This window comes from Carlito syrichta, unplaced genomic scaffold, assembly GCF_000164805.1.
Source record: "Carlito syrichta isolate Samal-C Ts95f unplaced genomic scaffold, Tarsius_syrichta-2.0.1 Scaffold307345, whole genome shotgun sequence".
NCBI lineage: Eukaryota > Metazoa > Chordata > Mammalia > Primates > Tarsiidae > Carlito > Carlito syrichta.
In genome coordinates, this window is record NW_007251441.1 from 296702 (window position 1) to 311382 (window position 14681).

General features: G+C 36.3%; 1 protein-coding gene across 4 annotated transcripts in view; it reads right to left on the reverse strand.

Annotated features, from left to right (window-relative positions):
* USP16 (ubiquitin specific peptidase 16) overlaps positions 1-14681 on the reverse strand; it is a 32510-nt gene that overhangs the window by 9488 nt on the left and 8341 nt on the right. For 2 of the 4 annotated variants that reach the window (XM_008064465.1, XM_021715748.1), the window contains 10 exons: positions 11439-11542; positions 10605-10708; positions 9232-9416; positions 8265-8360; positions 7253-7383; positions 6893-6980; positions 5771-5849; positions 4261-4352; positions 3834-3890; positions 2168-2344 (listed from right to left, as the gene is read on the reverse strand). In XM_008064465.1, coding sequence (XP_008062656.1) covers positions 2168-2344; positions 3834-3890; positions 4261-4352; positions 5771-5849; positions 6893-6980; positions 7253-7383; positions 8265-8360; positions 9232-9416; positions 10605-10708; positions 11439-11542 — 1113 coding nt within the window. Of the gene's footprint in view, positions 1-2167; positions 2345-3833; positions 3891-4260; positions 4353-5770; positions 5850-6892; positions 6981-7252; positions 7384-8264; positions 8361-9231; positions 9420-10604; positions 10709-11438; positions 11543-14681 lie in introns of all 4 variants that reach the window. The other 2 variants (XM_008064463.1, XM_021715747.1) reach the window with 1 other exon arrangement.

Sequence of the window (14681 nt, forward strand, 5' to 3'; positions counted from 1 at the left end):
GGAGTGCAGTGGCACCACAGCCTCGACCTGCTGGGCTCCGGCGATCCTTCCACCTCAGCCTTCCAAGTAGCTAGAACTACAGGCGCGGACTACCACATCCAGCTAATTTTTTTGATTTATTGTAGAGATGAGGTCTCGCCAAGTTGCCCAGGCAAGTCTCGAACCCGCGGGCTCAGGCAATCCACTCACCTCAGCCTCCCAAGGCACAGGATTACAGGCTGAGCCACCAAGCCCGGCTCAAGCATTTTCTGATATGTTTCAGTAAAACTAGAAGAACACACAAATAAAAAATGAGAAATGGCTGGGTGCAGTGGCTCATACTTTTGTTAAGGCCTAGGAGACTGAGGCAAGAGGCTTAACTAAGCCCAAGAATTTGACACCACTCCTTAGGCAACATAGCGAGACCTCATCTCTTAAAAAAACAAAACTAGCCAGGCTCGGTGGCTCAGCCTGTAATCCCACGCCTTTGGGAGGCTAAGGTGAGTGGATTGCCTGAGGCCGCGGGTTCGAGACACGCCTGGGCAGCAAGACCTCATCTCTACAATAAATCAAAAAATTAGCCGGGCGTGGTAACCGGCCACCGCACTCCAGTATGGGCGACAGAGTGAGACTCCAACTCAAAAAAAAAAAAAACCAAAACAAAACAAAACAAAACCCACAAAACTACCCAGGTGTGGTGGTGCATGCCTATAGTTCCAACTACTTGGGAGGCTGAGGCGGAAGGATCACTTGAGCCTAGGAGGTCAAGGCTGCTATGATGCTGCCACTGCACTCCAGCCTGGATGACAGAGTGAGACCTCAACTCAAAAATAAAAAAAAAAATACAAATAAAAATAGGAAAGAACATAAGTAAATACTTCAAAAGAAAATGAAATACAACCCTGAATTGTAACCCACATCTTTAAAAATAAAAAATAAAAAAAAGAAAATGGCTTGGAAACAAAAAATATGCTTACCCTCATATATATGAAAACAAATGCAAAATAAAACTGCCCTGATAATATTTTCCAGAAGCTTAATAATACACAGTTGTCAGGAACTGAAGTAGCAGAAAGTCTCCAATATTGCTGGTGTGAATATAAATGGTACAATCTTTGCAAAGGGCAGTTAGGTATTATCTATAAAAAATACAAATGCACCAGGCACAGTGGCTCATGCATGTAATCTCAGCATTCTGAGAGATGGAAGCAAAAGTATTGCCTGAGCCCAGGAGTTCGAAACCAGCCTGGATAACTTGGAGAGACCTTGTCTCTACAATAAATTTTAAAAATTAGCAGGGTGTGATGGTGCATGCCTGTAATTCCAGCTACTTGGTAGGCTGAGGAGGAAAGATCGCCTGAACCGAGCAGCTTGAGGCTGCAGTGGCCATGAGCGTGTCACTGCACTCCAGCTTGGATGACAGAATGAGACTCCAACTCCAAAAAGAAAAACAAACAAACAAACAAACAAATACAATCCCTCTATCAAAATTTATTCTGTAGATGACAGATGTATAGGGTTATTCCTGCAACACTGGCCATCACAGCAAGAGATTAGAAACATCCTAAATCAATAAAGAACTAAACAAATTGTGCTACATTCATAAAACAGAGTACTATGTAGCTATTAAGAAAAAAAAAGCAGCAGCAGCTTTGTAACCTAAAATGAAAAAGTCTCTAAGAATCTAAGTATAAGCAAACAAAATAATGTGGTCCAGAACAGTGTGTATAGTCAAAAGACCCAAAACAACACATTTATATTTGTTCTAGAGTTTCTCTCCAAAAGAAAGAAAATTTTTGGAAAGAAACTCCAGAAGGATACATAGAAAATTAAGGAAGTTTTTATGTTTGTCATGAAAGGACAATGGTAGAAAGGCAACTTTTATTGTATACATTTATATATTTTATAATTTGAGAATATCAATGTATTAACAACTCAAAAAACAAGTTAAAAATGAACTAAACTTATTAAAAATAGTGGTCACAAGTAATGTAGGATTTTAAAAAAGCACAAGCTTTTCTTCACATATATTCAAAGCAGTTTCCCTGTAGAGAATACTAAAGGAGCAAACTCTGTAATTGCCAAATGAAAGTGCTATATATAAGATAGACTTGTCTACCAATGTCATTCAGACTACCAACTCAATAGTTTAAATTTTAAAAGCATTATTTTCCTTCTAATTACCTACCTTGGCTTGCTTTTTGGCTTGCTTCTTTGCTTTTTTCTGTAAGTGCTTACTTGTTCCAGAAGGAATATCATTTCTCTCTTTTACGTAACTCTCATTATCTTTTTCTTCCTCACTGTCTTTATCTTCATCCTCCATTGTCTTTTTCAGATTTTTATCATTTATACTTTTCTTACCACTCTTAAAATATGGAGAGAATATGGGATAAAAACAAAATTTTACAACTACCATTTGATGAAATGAAAACTTATGTTACTTAAATATTTTTCTACTACTATTTAATACAAGTTTCATTTGCACAATATTCTTGAAAATATATCCAGAATAAAATTCATCTACCTCATATACTAAAAAACAATCTTCATATATTGAGAAAAGCAAACCAACAAAACATCAAAAAGGCAACTTCACATGCAAGTATAATAGAAATAGAATTTTATTAGATACATCCTATATATCACACTGCAAATATGTCCATTTCCAAATGCACTTTCTGTTTATAACTGATTTGTATATCACACCACAGGTATTCTTTTTATTTTCCTCTTCATTTATATGTAAATCATAGTTTCAGAGAAAGAGAAAAAAGCTAAGGTTTGTTAAGACTTTAATCACTTAGCAACAGGCCAAGAGACTCATAATTCATATGCAATTGAATAATGATTGATCAAATATTCATAACTTCTCTTTTTTCTTACTACTACTTAAAAGGAACTAAATGGCATAAAACTAAGACAATACTTTCTATTTAACATTTACAAACTTAAGAATGCAAATTTTTTTTTTTTAAGAGATAGGGTCTTAGCTGGGCACGGTGACTCACACCTATAATTCCAACATTTTGGGAGGCCGAGGTGAGAGGACTGCCTGAGTCGATGGGTTCAAGACTAGCCTGGACAACCTGGCGAGACCTCATCTCTATAATAAATCAAAAAATTAGCCAGGCGTGGTGCCACCTGCCTGTAGTTCCAGCTACTTGGAAGGCTGAGGTGGAAGGATCACCTGAGTCCAGCAGGTCGAGGCTGTGGTGGCCGTGAGCATGCCACTGCACTCCAACCTGGGCGACAGAATAAGACTCCAACTCACAAAAAAAAAAAAAAAAAAGACAAGGTCTTGATCTGTCACCCAGGTTTGAGTACAGTGGCGGAATCACACTGCAAACCAGAACTCTTGATCTCACGCGATCTTCCTACTTCAGGCTTCTGAATAGGGACTATAGACCCACGCCGCCACATCTGGCTAATCTTTTTTTGTAGAGACAAAGTCTCACTAAACATACTGTCCAGGCTAGTGTCAGATTCCTGGCCTCAAGCGGTCCTCCAGCCTTGGCCTCCCAAAGCACTGGGATTACAGGCATGAGTCACTGAACCTGGCCTTGAGGTTAGTCTTAAATACTGAAAATAGAAATTCTAATATGAGAAAAATATTTCCCTATATGTAAATCAATCAAGCTAATTATAACAAATTCTAGCTATATCATCCTCTTTTCAAAAAGAATGACTTACCCCATCCTTTATTCAAATCCTAAAAATTATTCTATCTCAAACAGATTAAGAAAAATTTCTCCATGGGCTAGTAATATACAAACTTGAAAAAGATGAAAAGGCTTATTCCATAAAATCTAACAGAAGAAAAACTACTTCCAAAAAATAAACTCAGTTAGTCTTACCTGATCATCTAAAACTGGGAGAGACAAATCAAGGAAAGATTCATGAACCAAGGAGACCTTAACCAATCAAAAAAGAAAATGTAAAAGGAAGGAAAAGATCACTTTAAACATCAGAGTAAGATCCTCTCTGCCCTAGGGAGAGGGGAACGAAGGGTAGGTTTTAAAATAAACAAAGGCTTAAGAAAATTTGAAATGAAAAATTACACAATGCTGAGGACTTTGGGTTGGGTAAAATAAGTTAAAACATTAAACTAACTTATTCAAGGTCTATGGGATGCTGATATTCCCAGCAAAGAGCCATGCACATTCAGATAGTTCAACAAAGAATAACCTATGAAGTTAGACATTTCTGTTTTTAAAAGAAACAACTGATAAACTATACTCTGAATATAAATGAATAAATCCAGCCCACACTACATCTACTTACAGTTCTGCATTCATCACACATGATTGTACTAGTTAGTTCACCACCAAAGATGCGGTCCACAAAACTTGGTACTGATTTTTTCTTTTCATAATCTACAAAGAAAAAAAAAATGTTCACCAGTTACCTGTATATATTTAATTAAGAAAAGCTAAAACTACTTACCTAACTCTAAAATTTTATTTTAAATTGCCCTACAGAAATTTAAAATTTTAAATCGACTATTTCTCCATTTATCATGGCCATCATTTTATTTTTATGTGATAGAAGTCAGCAGCATATACCTCATCTCTGAGCATAACACAATATAATACAATCACCTTTTACAACTGAGGAAAAACAAAGTTCTATCCAAGATCTAGTTAGTGGAAAATGAGTTGTGCAAGTCAGTGAGACTTTCGGTATCTCACTACCTCCATTAGTACAATGAACAGCTCAGATCAGGGTGAAGGATAGTCTGGCTGCCTAGTTCTAGCTCGAACATTCTAACACTCAGGACTGATAGAAGATACTATAGTAGCAACACTGGAGAGAAAATGAACTCTAAGACTGAACTCCTTTTATATTAAAAAACAAACCTCAGGAAAATGTTTCAAATAAAATACTACTTAAGTTTACTATAATAATTTTACTATGTGGTCAGCCAGTTTTCCAAACATATGAAATTTACAAGCATGAATCAAATAACAGGCATCCATTTATACAGAAGTATACTTTCATGACAGATAATGCCAGTTGGCCAAATTCTCTCTATTACTGTCCAGACTCTAAAAGGCACCAAGGAGGCAAAGAGTTGCTATGAGTTGTTTAAAACCCATGCTTCACAATACACTATTTGTGGCCACTTAAATTTAATTATAATAAAAATAAAAATTGGGCCGGGCGTGGTGGCTCAAGCCTATAATCCCAGCACTTTGGGAGGCCAAGGTGAGAGGACTGCCTGAGCTGATGGGTTCGAGACCAGCTGGGGCAACTTGGTGAGACCTCATCTCTACAATAAATCAAAAAATTGGCTGGGCATGGTGGTACATGCCTGTAGTTCCAGCTACTTGAAAGGCTGAGGCGGAAGGATCACCTGAACCCAGCAGGTTGAGGCTGTGGTGGCCATGGGCACCACTGCACTGCAACCTGGGTTACAGAGTGAGACTCCAGCTCAAAAAAAAGAACTAAATTGGCTCCATGATTATCAAACCAGCTACTGACAACTCACACTAACAAGTATAATTTATGTATTATGCTAATTATAATGCTAAGCCTTTAAAAAATAAAACTGTGATTCATCTTAGCTCTAGCAACATAAATTTCACTGAAATAATGCATGAAAGGAATATACCACAGGTTAAATTTTTATAAAATATTTACCTTTGGGGTACTGAATAATTTTTAAAAATCAATGATAATAAAGAGAAATTATATGCTAATAACTGCAGATTTGAAATATATATGCCAGCAATCTTGTCCTAAGGTACAAAGGAATTCAACTATAGTGTTTTAGTTAAAAGTCAGACATTACCTTTAACTTTAAGTTTTAGTTCTTCATCCAATTTTTCAGTAGAATTACCAAATGCTTTAAGAATTCCTTTACTCACTCTCTAAAAGTAATAAGATGAATATATATGTACTATTAAATTTTAAATTTTCGTTATTTTCCTAAGAAAATATGTCAAGTCAAAAAGAAAGTGATCAAGATATAGCTTCCCAGATTTACTGAAGTAAAAATTATTATTCCTAAAATATATATCAAAATTAATTCAAGGAGCTTAAGGAATTATGCCTACAAAGCAATCACTAACCCCTGAACAAGGTACAACTACCATTTCAACATCTCAAACCTTTTCAAACCAAAACTTTTTAGAACGTGCCTACCTCCTTCCAAAAGGCACTGCAATATTTTGTCCTAAAAGTACAGTAGTTATGAGAGAGCTATAGGAACTGACTCCAGTATTAAAGCCTAGTTCCATCACTTCTGGGTGACCTTGAACTAGGTATTGAACTTCTCTACACCCTTGCTTCAGAATCTACGGAGTAAGAAAATCACAGCGTCTACCTCATAGAAATGTAGTAAGAACTAAGGATGGTAATTCATATAAAACACTGAGAACAGTACTTGGTATAAAATAAGTGCAAAATAAATATTATCACTATTATTACTCTTATTAATTTCACACCCCAAATATATTATTTTATATCCTGGCAATTAACAAAAATGTTAAAATGGAACAAATGTTCCCTGACTCTAACAAAGTGAAAATATTTCCTAGATTCAAAAAACTGTGTTAAATCACCCTCAAAATAAGAGTAAGGATGGGCTACAACCGAGAATGACTTCGGGAGAAACATTTTCTAATACTTTGCAGCTCTCCTTATAGAGGCTAGTACAAAGAACCCTTAGAGAACAATAATGCTGTAAACATCAAGTAAACTAAGGCATCACAAGAAAGAGATCGTTTCCAATTCTCTTAATTCATACTAATGATGAAAGAATACTGGTTGAAAAAGCCTGGTGTAGCAAAATATTAAAAGTACAATGGCCTCAATAACTAGCTTTCATTGCTTTAATAACCCTTAAGATGTCAAATGACAGACAAGCTCATGAAGATGGGATCATAAAATATGATGGTCGTAACATGCTAACTTGGTGTTCTTCTGCTCTCATCCCATCCAATAAATAGCGAAGCAGCTCCTGGCTGTCTTGCTGCTGATAGCCTTTAAACCGCACTGCTCTACGGAAAAACAAAGACAGAAAAGCAATGATGAGTCTACTAAAATATGAAACTATTTTTATAAAATCTTAGGATCATATCCCAAATTTCAAAGGGTTTTATTTTCTTAAAATTTCTGTTTAGCCCAATAACACCCTTGGCAGATTTAATTATCACATAAAGTACATTTTGTATGCTTTAATGTGTATATATTGGGTTGACTCGAATGCTATTAATTTAATTTCTCAGTATCTTACTGAAGCATTGAAAGCACAATCAAAGTGGATACTCACTTTTTACAGACCTGAGAAAAGAGTTCTTTAGGTGTCACAATTCCCTTTTTGGTCTCTTGCATCTCATTAAGAAACTGGCTCATGGCTAAAGTAAGAGGACCTGGAGGCTCAAGGTTTATTTCTAAAGGTTCCTGAGTATGGGAATAAAAATTTCTTCAGTCAAATTTTAGAATCATTTACTTTATCAAAATGTAACTAGTTAACACATATTGCCAATGTTCCTGACAGAGCTTCCCTATTTAAAAGTTTAAAATGACCAGGTGCAGTGGCTCATGCCTATAAACCCAGCACTTTGGGAGGCTGAGGTGAGAGGACTGTCTGAGCCCACAGGTTCGAGACCAGCCTGGGCAACTTGGCAAGACCTCATCTCTACAATAAATCAAAAAATTAGCCAAGTGTGGTGGTGCGGGCCTGTAGTTCCAGCTACTTGGAAGGCTGAGGTGGAAGGATTGCCTGAGCCCAGTAGGTCGAGGCTGCAGTGACTGGGAGCATGCCACTACTCTCCAGCCTGGGCAACAGAGTGAGACTCCAACTCAACAACAACAACAAAAAATTTTTAAATGAACATCAACTGACATAGAAACTTTCTGGTCATAAAGTGTTTTATGAAGAATTCAGCTCTGCCAGTTTAGTTTTAGATTATCAGGAACTCACTACCTAAGAACTGAAAGAGCCAAAGTAAAATGTAAATAATAAAAGTGGGTAAGGTCATTCATTAGGTTACAAAGTTCTTGAGTCGCCTTAAAAGATGTTAAAACTAATGATGTGAGCCTAGGACTTCACAAATATAAGCAACATTCCCAAGAAGGAAGCCAAACTAATATAGAGCACAGAAAAACAAAGCATATGCAAAGCATAAAAACAGAAAGGCTTCTTATAATTTCTATTAGCCTGAAAATGTTTAACTTTGTAGCCTAAAATAAAATCAAATAAAAAAGAAGGAAATGGGGGTTAATTCTTTAAAATTTAAAATAAAGTTACTGATTATAAAAGAAAAATTTAAAGAACATACTGTTAGTGCCAAATCAGGTGGTTCAATTTTTACAATTGTTCCAGACATTTTCACTTCTTTCAGTAGTTCTCTAAGCACTGGTGTTTGTGACAAATTCTAGAATGCAGAATGAAAAATAAATTATTTAAAGGCAAACCAATGAATTCAAATATTTCTTTTTTTTTTTTTTTTTTTTGAGTTGGAGTCTCACTCTGTCACCCAGACTGGAGTGCAGTGGCCGTTCCCGGCCACCGCAGCCTCACCTGCTGGGCTCCAGCGATCCTTCCACCTCAGCCTTCCGAGTAGCCGGAATTACAGGCATGCGCTACCATGCCCGACTGATTATTTTTTTTTTTTTTTTTTTATTGTAGAGATGAGGTTTCGCTGCCCAGGCAGGTCTCGAACCCGCGGGCTCAGGCAATCCACTCACCTCAGCCTCCCAAAGGCGCGGGATTAGAGGCTGAGCCACCGAGCCCGGCTCAAATATTTCTTAAGTGTATATTCTATCAAAATTCAAAATCATACCCATAATGAAATTTTTAATGAATCTATACTTGGGAAATGAAAAATTACTGCATGTTCCCCTTCCCCCTCTATTTGACTCATAAATACTTCCGTTCTGAGCTTATTCATTATCTCAGAGGGGCACTCTCTTACCACCCAATTGGAAGTAGCTATCCCCATCCATGCCCCACCATTCTCTCACCACCACTTATCAACACCTTGTAGTGACATACTTCTTTCTGTACTAAGTTATCCTGTGTTTCCCCCACCAACGTGCAAGAAGCTCCAGGATGGCAGGGGCAATGTTTGTTACAAACCTCACTGTACTCTAGTGCTTCCCACAATGTCTTATTGTCATGCAATAAGCATTTCCTTAAGTTTTCTTTGAATACGTAAAATAAATTACTCAGCACTATAAGTAATAAATCCTATGCAGAAAAGGCTAAGTCTTTTAAAAGGGGAGGGGGAGAATTGACACCGGCACCTGCATAACTGCATTGAAGAAACATGTATTTCCCAAATTACTGAGTCCTTTCACGGTTATTTGAGAAGTAGAATTCACGAGAGGATTTTCTTTAGCTATGTTTTCCTTTTTCTCTCTCTCTTGTTCATTTTTACTCTCTTTCTCTAATTTTTTATTTTCAAGTTCAACGTTTCCATTATCTTTCTCTGCTTTAAAAATGGAAAAAAAAGAAGAAAAAGAGGAGGAGGAAGAGGAGGAGATTCAGCAAAATAAATAATACCGCCATTTCAAATGCAAAGTCATACTTGAGACAGAGTACTAGAATTTGTAATTTTTTCCTAATGTCAATCTTTGCCACCTATTTGATTTTTAATATCAATTAGTAAATATAGGCAAATTACTACAAAAATAAAGAATAACCAATAAAAAATATTCAGAACTAATGTAAGCATCAGTATGACAACAAAAAAAAACTAAACAGTATATGCTTTGGTCTAAATCTACCTTTGTTTACTGCACAAAAATTCTTTACAAATGAGCATACCTAATTAGAGTACAATCAAGTAAAGAATGTGGATATGAAATAAATTTCTAAATGAATTCTGTGGGTCAAAAACCAATTCTGGGCCAGGCACAGTAGATTATACCTGTAATCCCAGCACTTTGGGAGGTAGAGATGGGAGAAGTGCTTAAGCCCAGGAGTTCGAGACTAACCTGGGCAACATAGTGAAACCTCATATCTACAAAAAAATTAAAAATTAGCTGGGCTTGGTGGTATACACCTGTAGTCCCAGCTACTCAGGAGGCTGAGGCAGGGGATTACTTGAACCCAGAAAGTTGATCCCGGCTAGGGTGAGTGGGGATCATGTCACTGCACTATATCCTAGATGACAGGATAGACTCCGATTAAAAAAAAAAAAAATTCTGAAGCAAAAAGCAAACCCAAGATAGTTGTGATGATAAAAAGTTTAAAGAACACATAAAGTAAATGCTATATGCCAGTCATTTAATTTAATTATGCATGGAAAGAACCTAAGAAGTATCTGACCATTAGAAAAAGTTACAAGTACTTACTCACGCCAGTCCAGCAAACAGACTGCTATTATAAAATATACCACAGGAAGTACACTGCAAGGCCTACAGTAAGCCCCAGCCAGGGTTACGGGAACAGGCCTATTGCCCACTCCTTTAGTCCAGATCCTTCATCACATCTGATCATTTCTCAAATTCCTTCTAATTCTAGTATCTTATAATTAAAACAAAATATAGTTTCACAGTTTGAAATCAACTAATGTTACTCAGTTGTATGTAACGCTAGATAGAATAACAAATATAAACATCAGCAAATACACAAATCAACATTATAGTATATATTCAAAAACAAATTATTTTACCTGGCTTTAGAGTTGTAATTCCAGCTTGTTTTCTAACATAATCAACCACTTGACCCAGTCGGGTTGAACTACAATACTGGACCTCATTATCACATATGTAACACCTGTGTTCGCACAAAAAAAAAAAAAAAATAACAGAGAAGAAAAATGACAAACTGACAACTAAAAAAGAGAAAGATAAATTATAATTCCTGGAACCCAAAGTGTGTAATCACCAAATCATTCTATTAGAGAAACTGAAAATAAAACGTCTATGTTTTCTTTAAGACTATGCATAACAATTCCAGTTTATTATTAAAAAGTTAGCTAGAATTATGGCTACATATAAATAGTACTGTGAAAAACCCCAAATGTCTGACTGGACTGGTTATAACATTCAAGTCAAAAGTTTTTCTACACATATTTCAAAATACAGACATATACCAATAAAATTAACAAACCTTACAACTAACAGATGATATTGTGTAAATGATTTTTAATAACATGAAAATGTTTTAATAATGTTAAAATGCAAATACAACATATCAGCCCAACATTTATTTACATGCAAATTCATTGCCAGAATTTTATTATATTATCATTTATGTGAAATGTGTCCCAAGTAAGAAAAACAAAAGGACGAAGATTCTTAAGTCTTCCACATGCTACAATTTTTGTTTGTGCAATAAGCAAAACTTCTCATAACACCATATTCCCCAGCCTTCTGAAAGTGATAATATTTAAGCAAATACTACAAAAATTATAACTTGCTTACTTCTTAAACACTTTCAAACACTTTCCTTCCTAAGCATTTCAAATAATTTCCACCCAACAGGCAGAGGAATTGAAACTCACCATACACTCCAGTTGTCCAAACTAAGAACTAGACAGTGAGGTTCAGATCTTGGCGTCAAATAGTGTTTCAAGGCATGCTGCTCCTGAGAATTTCTGCCACAGCCCTAAAAATCATAATCATAAACCTCAAAGCTACAAAAATTCACCAAAAGAAGAGAAAATTCATCATCTCTCTTGAACAAGGAAGTGGCTCAAGAAATTCTGCTGTTCTCATAATTTTGAAAATAAAGTGTTTGACTTTAGAATATAGATTTTGTTAAAACTTTTTTTTTTAGATGGAGTTTCATTTTGTTGGGCAGGCTAATCTCAAGCTCCTGGTCTCCAGCAATCCTCCTGCCTCAGTCTCCCAAAGTGCTGGGATTACAGGCATAAGCCACTGAACCAGGGCCAAGATTTTATCAAAACTTAAATATCCATAGGCAACTGAAGACATTTAAAGAAAAAGATATTTAGAAAACCATGCACTAACTTCCAACTTTTCACACTAATGTGGTTAGTCATTAGGTCTGGTTTAGACTCCTTTAACAGTTCCCTAAATATTCCCCTAACTTCTGCCTCTTTCTTCAATACATATTCTTCCAGTTTAATGTTCCTAAAATAATGCTCTGTTCATACACAATTCAAAAATTATGAGTTGCTCTCTTAAACTCCTAATGAACAAACCTGATAGATACCCTCTGACCCAAATATACCTTTCCAGCATTACCTCCCATATTCTCCTATTCACATACCAACTACCAGCTAAAACTACCCTGAGCACTTTCACAACTATACAAATTTATTTAGGTTATTCTACTTATCCTGGAATCCTTTACCATTAATACCATCTGACCAAATTCCACCCACACTTCAGGATCTTGCTCCAACACCATCTCCTACCAGAAAACTATGCTTACCCTCCCAGATAAGAAAATACTGTATCCTTCCTTTTTTTTTTTTTTTTGCATTGGAGTCTCACTCTGTTGCCCAGACTGGAGTGTAGTGGCTGCTCCCGGCCACCGCAGCCTCAACCTACTGGGCTCCGGCGATCCTTCCGCCTCAGCCTTCCAGGTAGCCAGAATTATAGGCATGCGCTACCACGCCCGGCTGATTTTTTGATTTATTGTAGAGATGAGGTCTCGCCTGCCCAGGCGGGTCTCGAACCCGCGGGCTAAGGCATTCCACCCACCTCAGCCTCCCAAAGGCACGGGATTACAGGCTGAGCCACCGAGCCTGGCTGTATCCTTCCTATAAACAAACTCCTATAAACCATGGTATAAATTCCTGGTGACATTCCTTATTTTATACCTTGTTCTAAAGTTAGTAATGTTTATATCTTTTCTCCCCTGGACTATAAATTCCAAAAGCTCAAATTAATAAAATATGACAAGATTTTCTGCCTCCAGCTAGTTAGATCACTACTAAAAAATATATCTTCACCGTGTATTTATCTGAAACAAAGTAGCAATTCTTGGACTGCACTAAAATAACTAATCCTGTTTCTCTTGCAGCTCAATATATACACTGGAGGAGAAATATATATTGGTGGCTTCTAATTCTTTAACTATGATATGAAGCTATTGATTTAATTTATTCCACTCAACATTTAGTTCCAAAATAAATTAATTAAAATTTGATATTAATCATGAAAATTATAACACAATTAGAGATCACTTAAAATGTGAGAATGAGTTGTCTTGAGACAATAGTTAAAAATCACTAGCTAACTGTGTAAAACATACTTAATAGAAAAAAGTTAGCAATTAATACAAATGCTGCTTTATGCTTACGAATTTAAAAGGTAGCAAAACAAAATTTATAATAGAAAATGTACTCTGAAAAATTGAAATAACAAAATATATTCATGCTCACCATATGTATTTAAGAGGTTACAATTAAAGCATTTCAAATACAAATAAGATAGCTTTCCTATATATAGATGTTTTTAATTGTATGACCACTATGAGATTGCACCACATACTTACCATAATGGCTGAAATATAAAATTGTGACAATACTAAATGCTGACAAAAATGTAAAGAAAATAAATCACTCATTCATCACTGGTAAGAATTTAAAAGGCACAGTTACTCTCAAAAACAGCTTGGCAGGGTCTTAAAAAAATAAGCATTTAATTATTATACGACCCAGCAATTACACTCTTGGACATTTATCCTGGAGAAATGAAATCTAAGTTCATACAAAAATCTGTACACAAATGGTCATAGTAGCTTTATTCATAATCACCAATAAGTGGGATCAGCCCAAATGTTCTTCAGCAGGCAAACAGTTAAACAAGCTGTGGCACATCTATACTATAGAATACCACTCAGTGTGCTCGCTTTGGCAGCACATATACTAAAACTGGAACAATACAGAGAAGATTAGCATAGCCCCTGCACAAGAATGATATGCAAATTCATGAAGTGTTCCATATTTTTTTAAAAATTAAAAATAAATACCACTCAGCAATAAAAAAGAACAAACTTGATATGTGCAACTTAGATAAATCTTCAGGTGATTATGCTGAGTGAAAAAAGCCAGTCTCAAAATGCTGCATACTGTATGATTCCATTTACATAACATTTTCTTTTTTTAAAAATATTTTAAATTTAGATTCAAGGGGCACGCGTGTGTATTCATTACATGGAACATTTTCAAAATGACAATATTTTAGAAATAGAAACCAGATTAGTGGTTGCAGGTGCTAGGTCTCTGGGTGACAGTAGGGAGGTAGGTATGATATAAAAGAGCATACAAGAGATCCATATGATGTTGAAACTATTTGGTATCTTCATTATGATGATGGATACACAAATTTACATGGGTGACAAAAGTATATAAAACATAATACACACATACACGCACATACAAATGAAAATTAAAACTGGGATGATGTGTTGAGAGTGGTAGATTACTTCAATGTCAATATTCTAGATTTTGATATACTAGGTTTTTGTTGTTGTTTTTTTTGAGTTGAAGTCTCACTCGGTCGCCCAGACTGGAGTACAGTGGCCGCTCCCGGCCACTGCAGCCCCAACCTGCTGGGCTCCGGTGATCCTTCCGCCTCAGCCTTCCGAGTAGCCAGAATTACAGGCGCGCGCTACCATGCCCGGATAATTTTTTGATTTATTGTAGAGATGAGGTCTCGCTGCCCAGGCGGGTCTTGAACCCACGGGCTCAGGCAATCCACTCACCTCAGCCTCCCAAAGGCGCGGGATTACAGGCTGAGCCACTGAGCCCGGCTGATATACTAGTTTTATA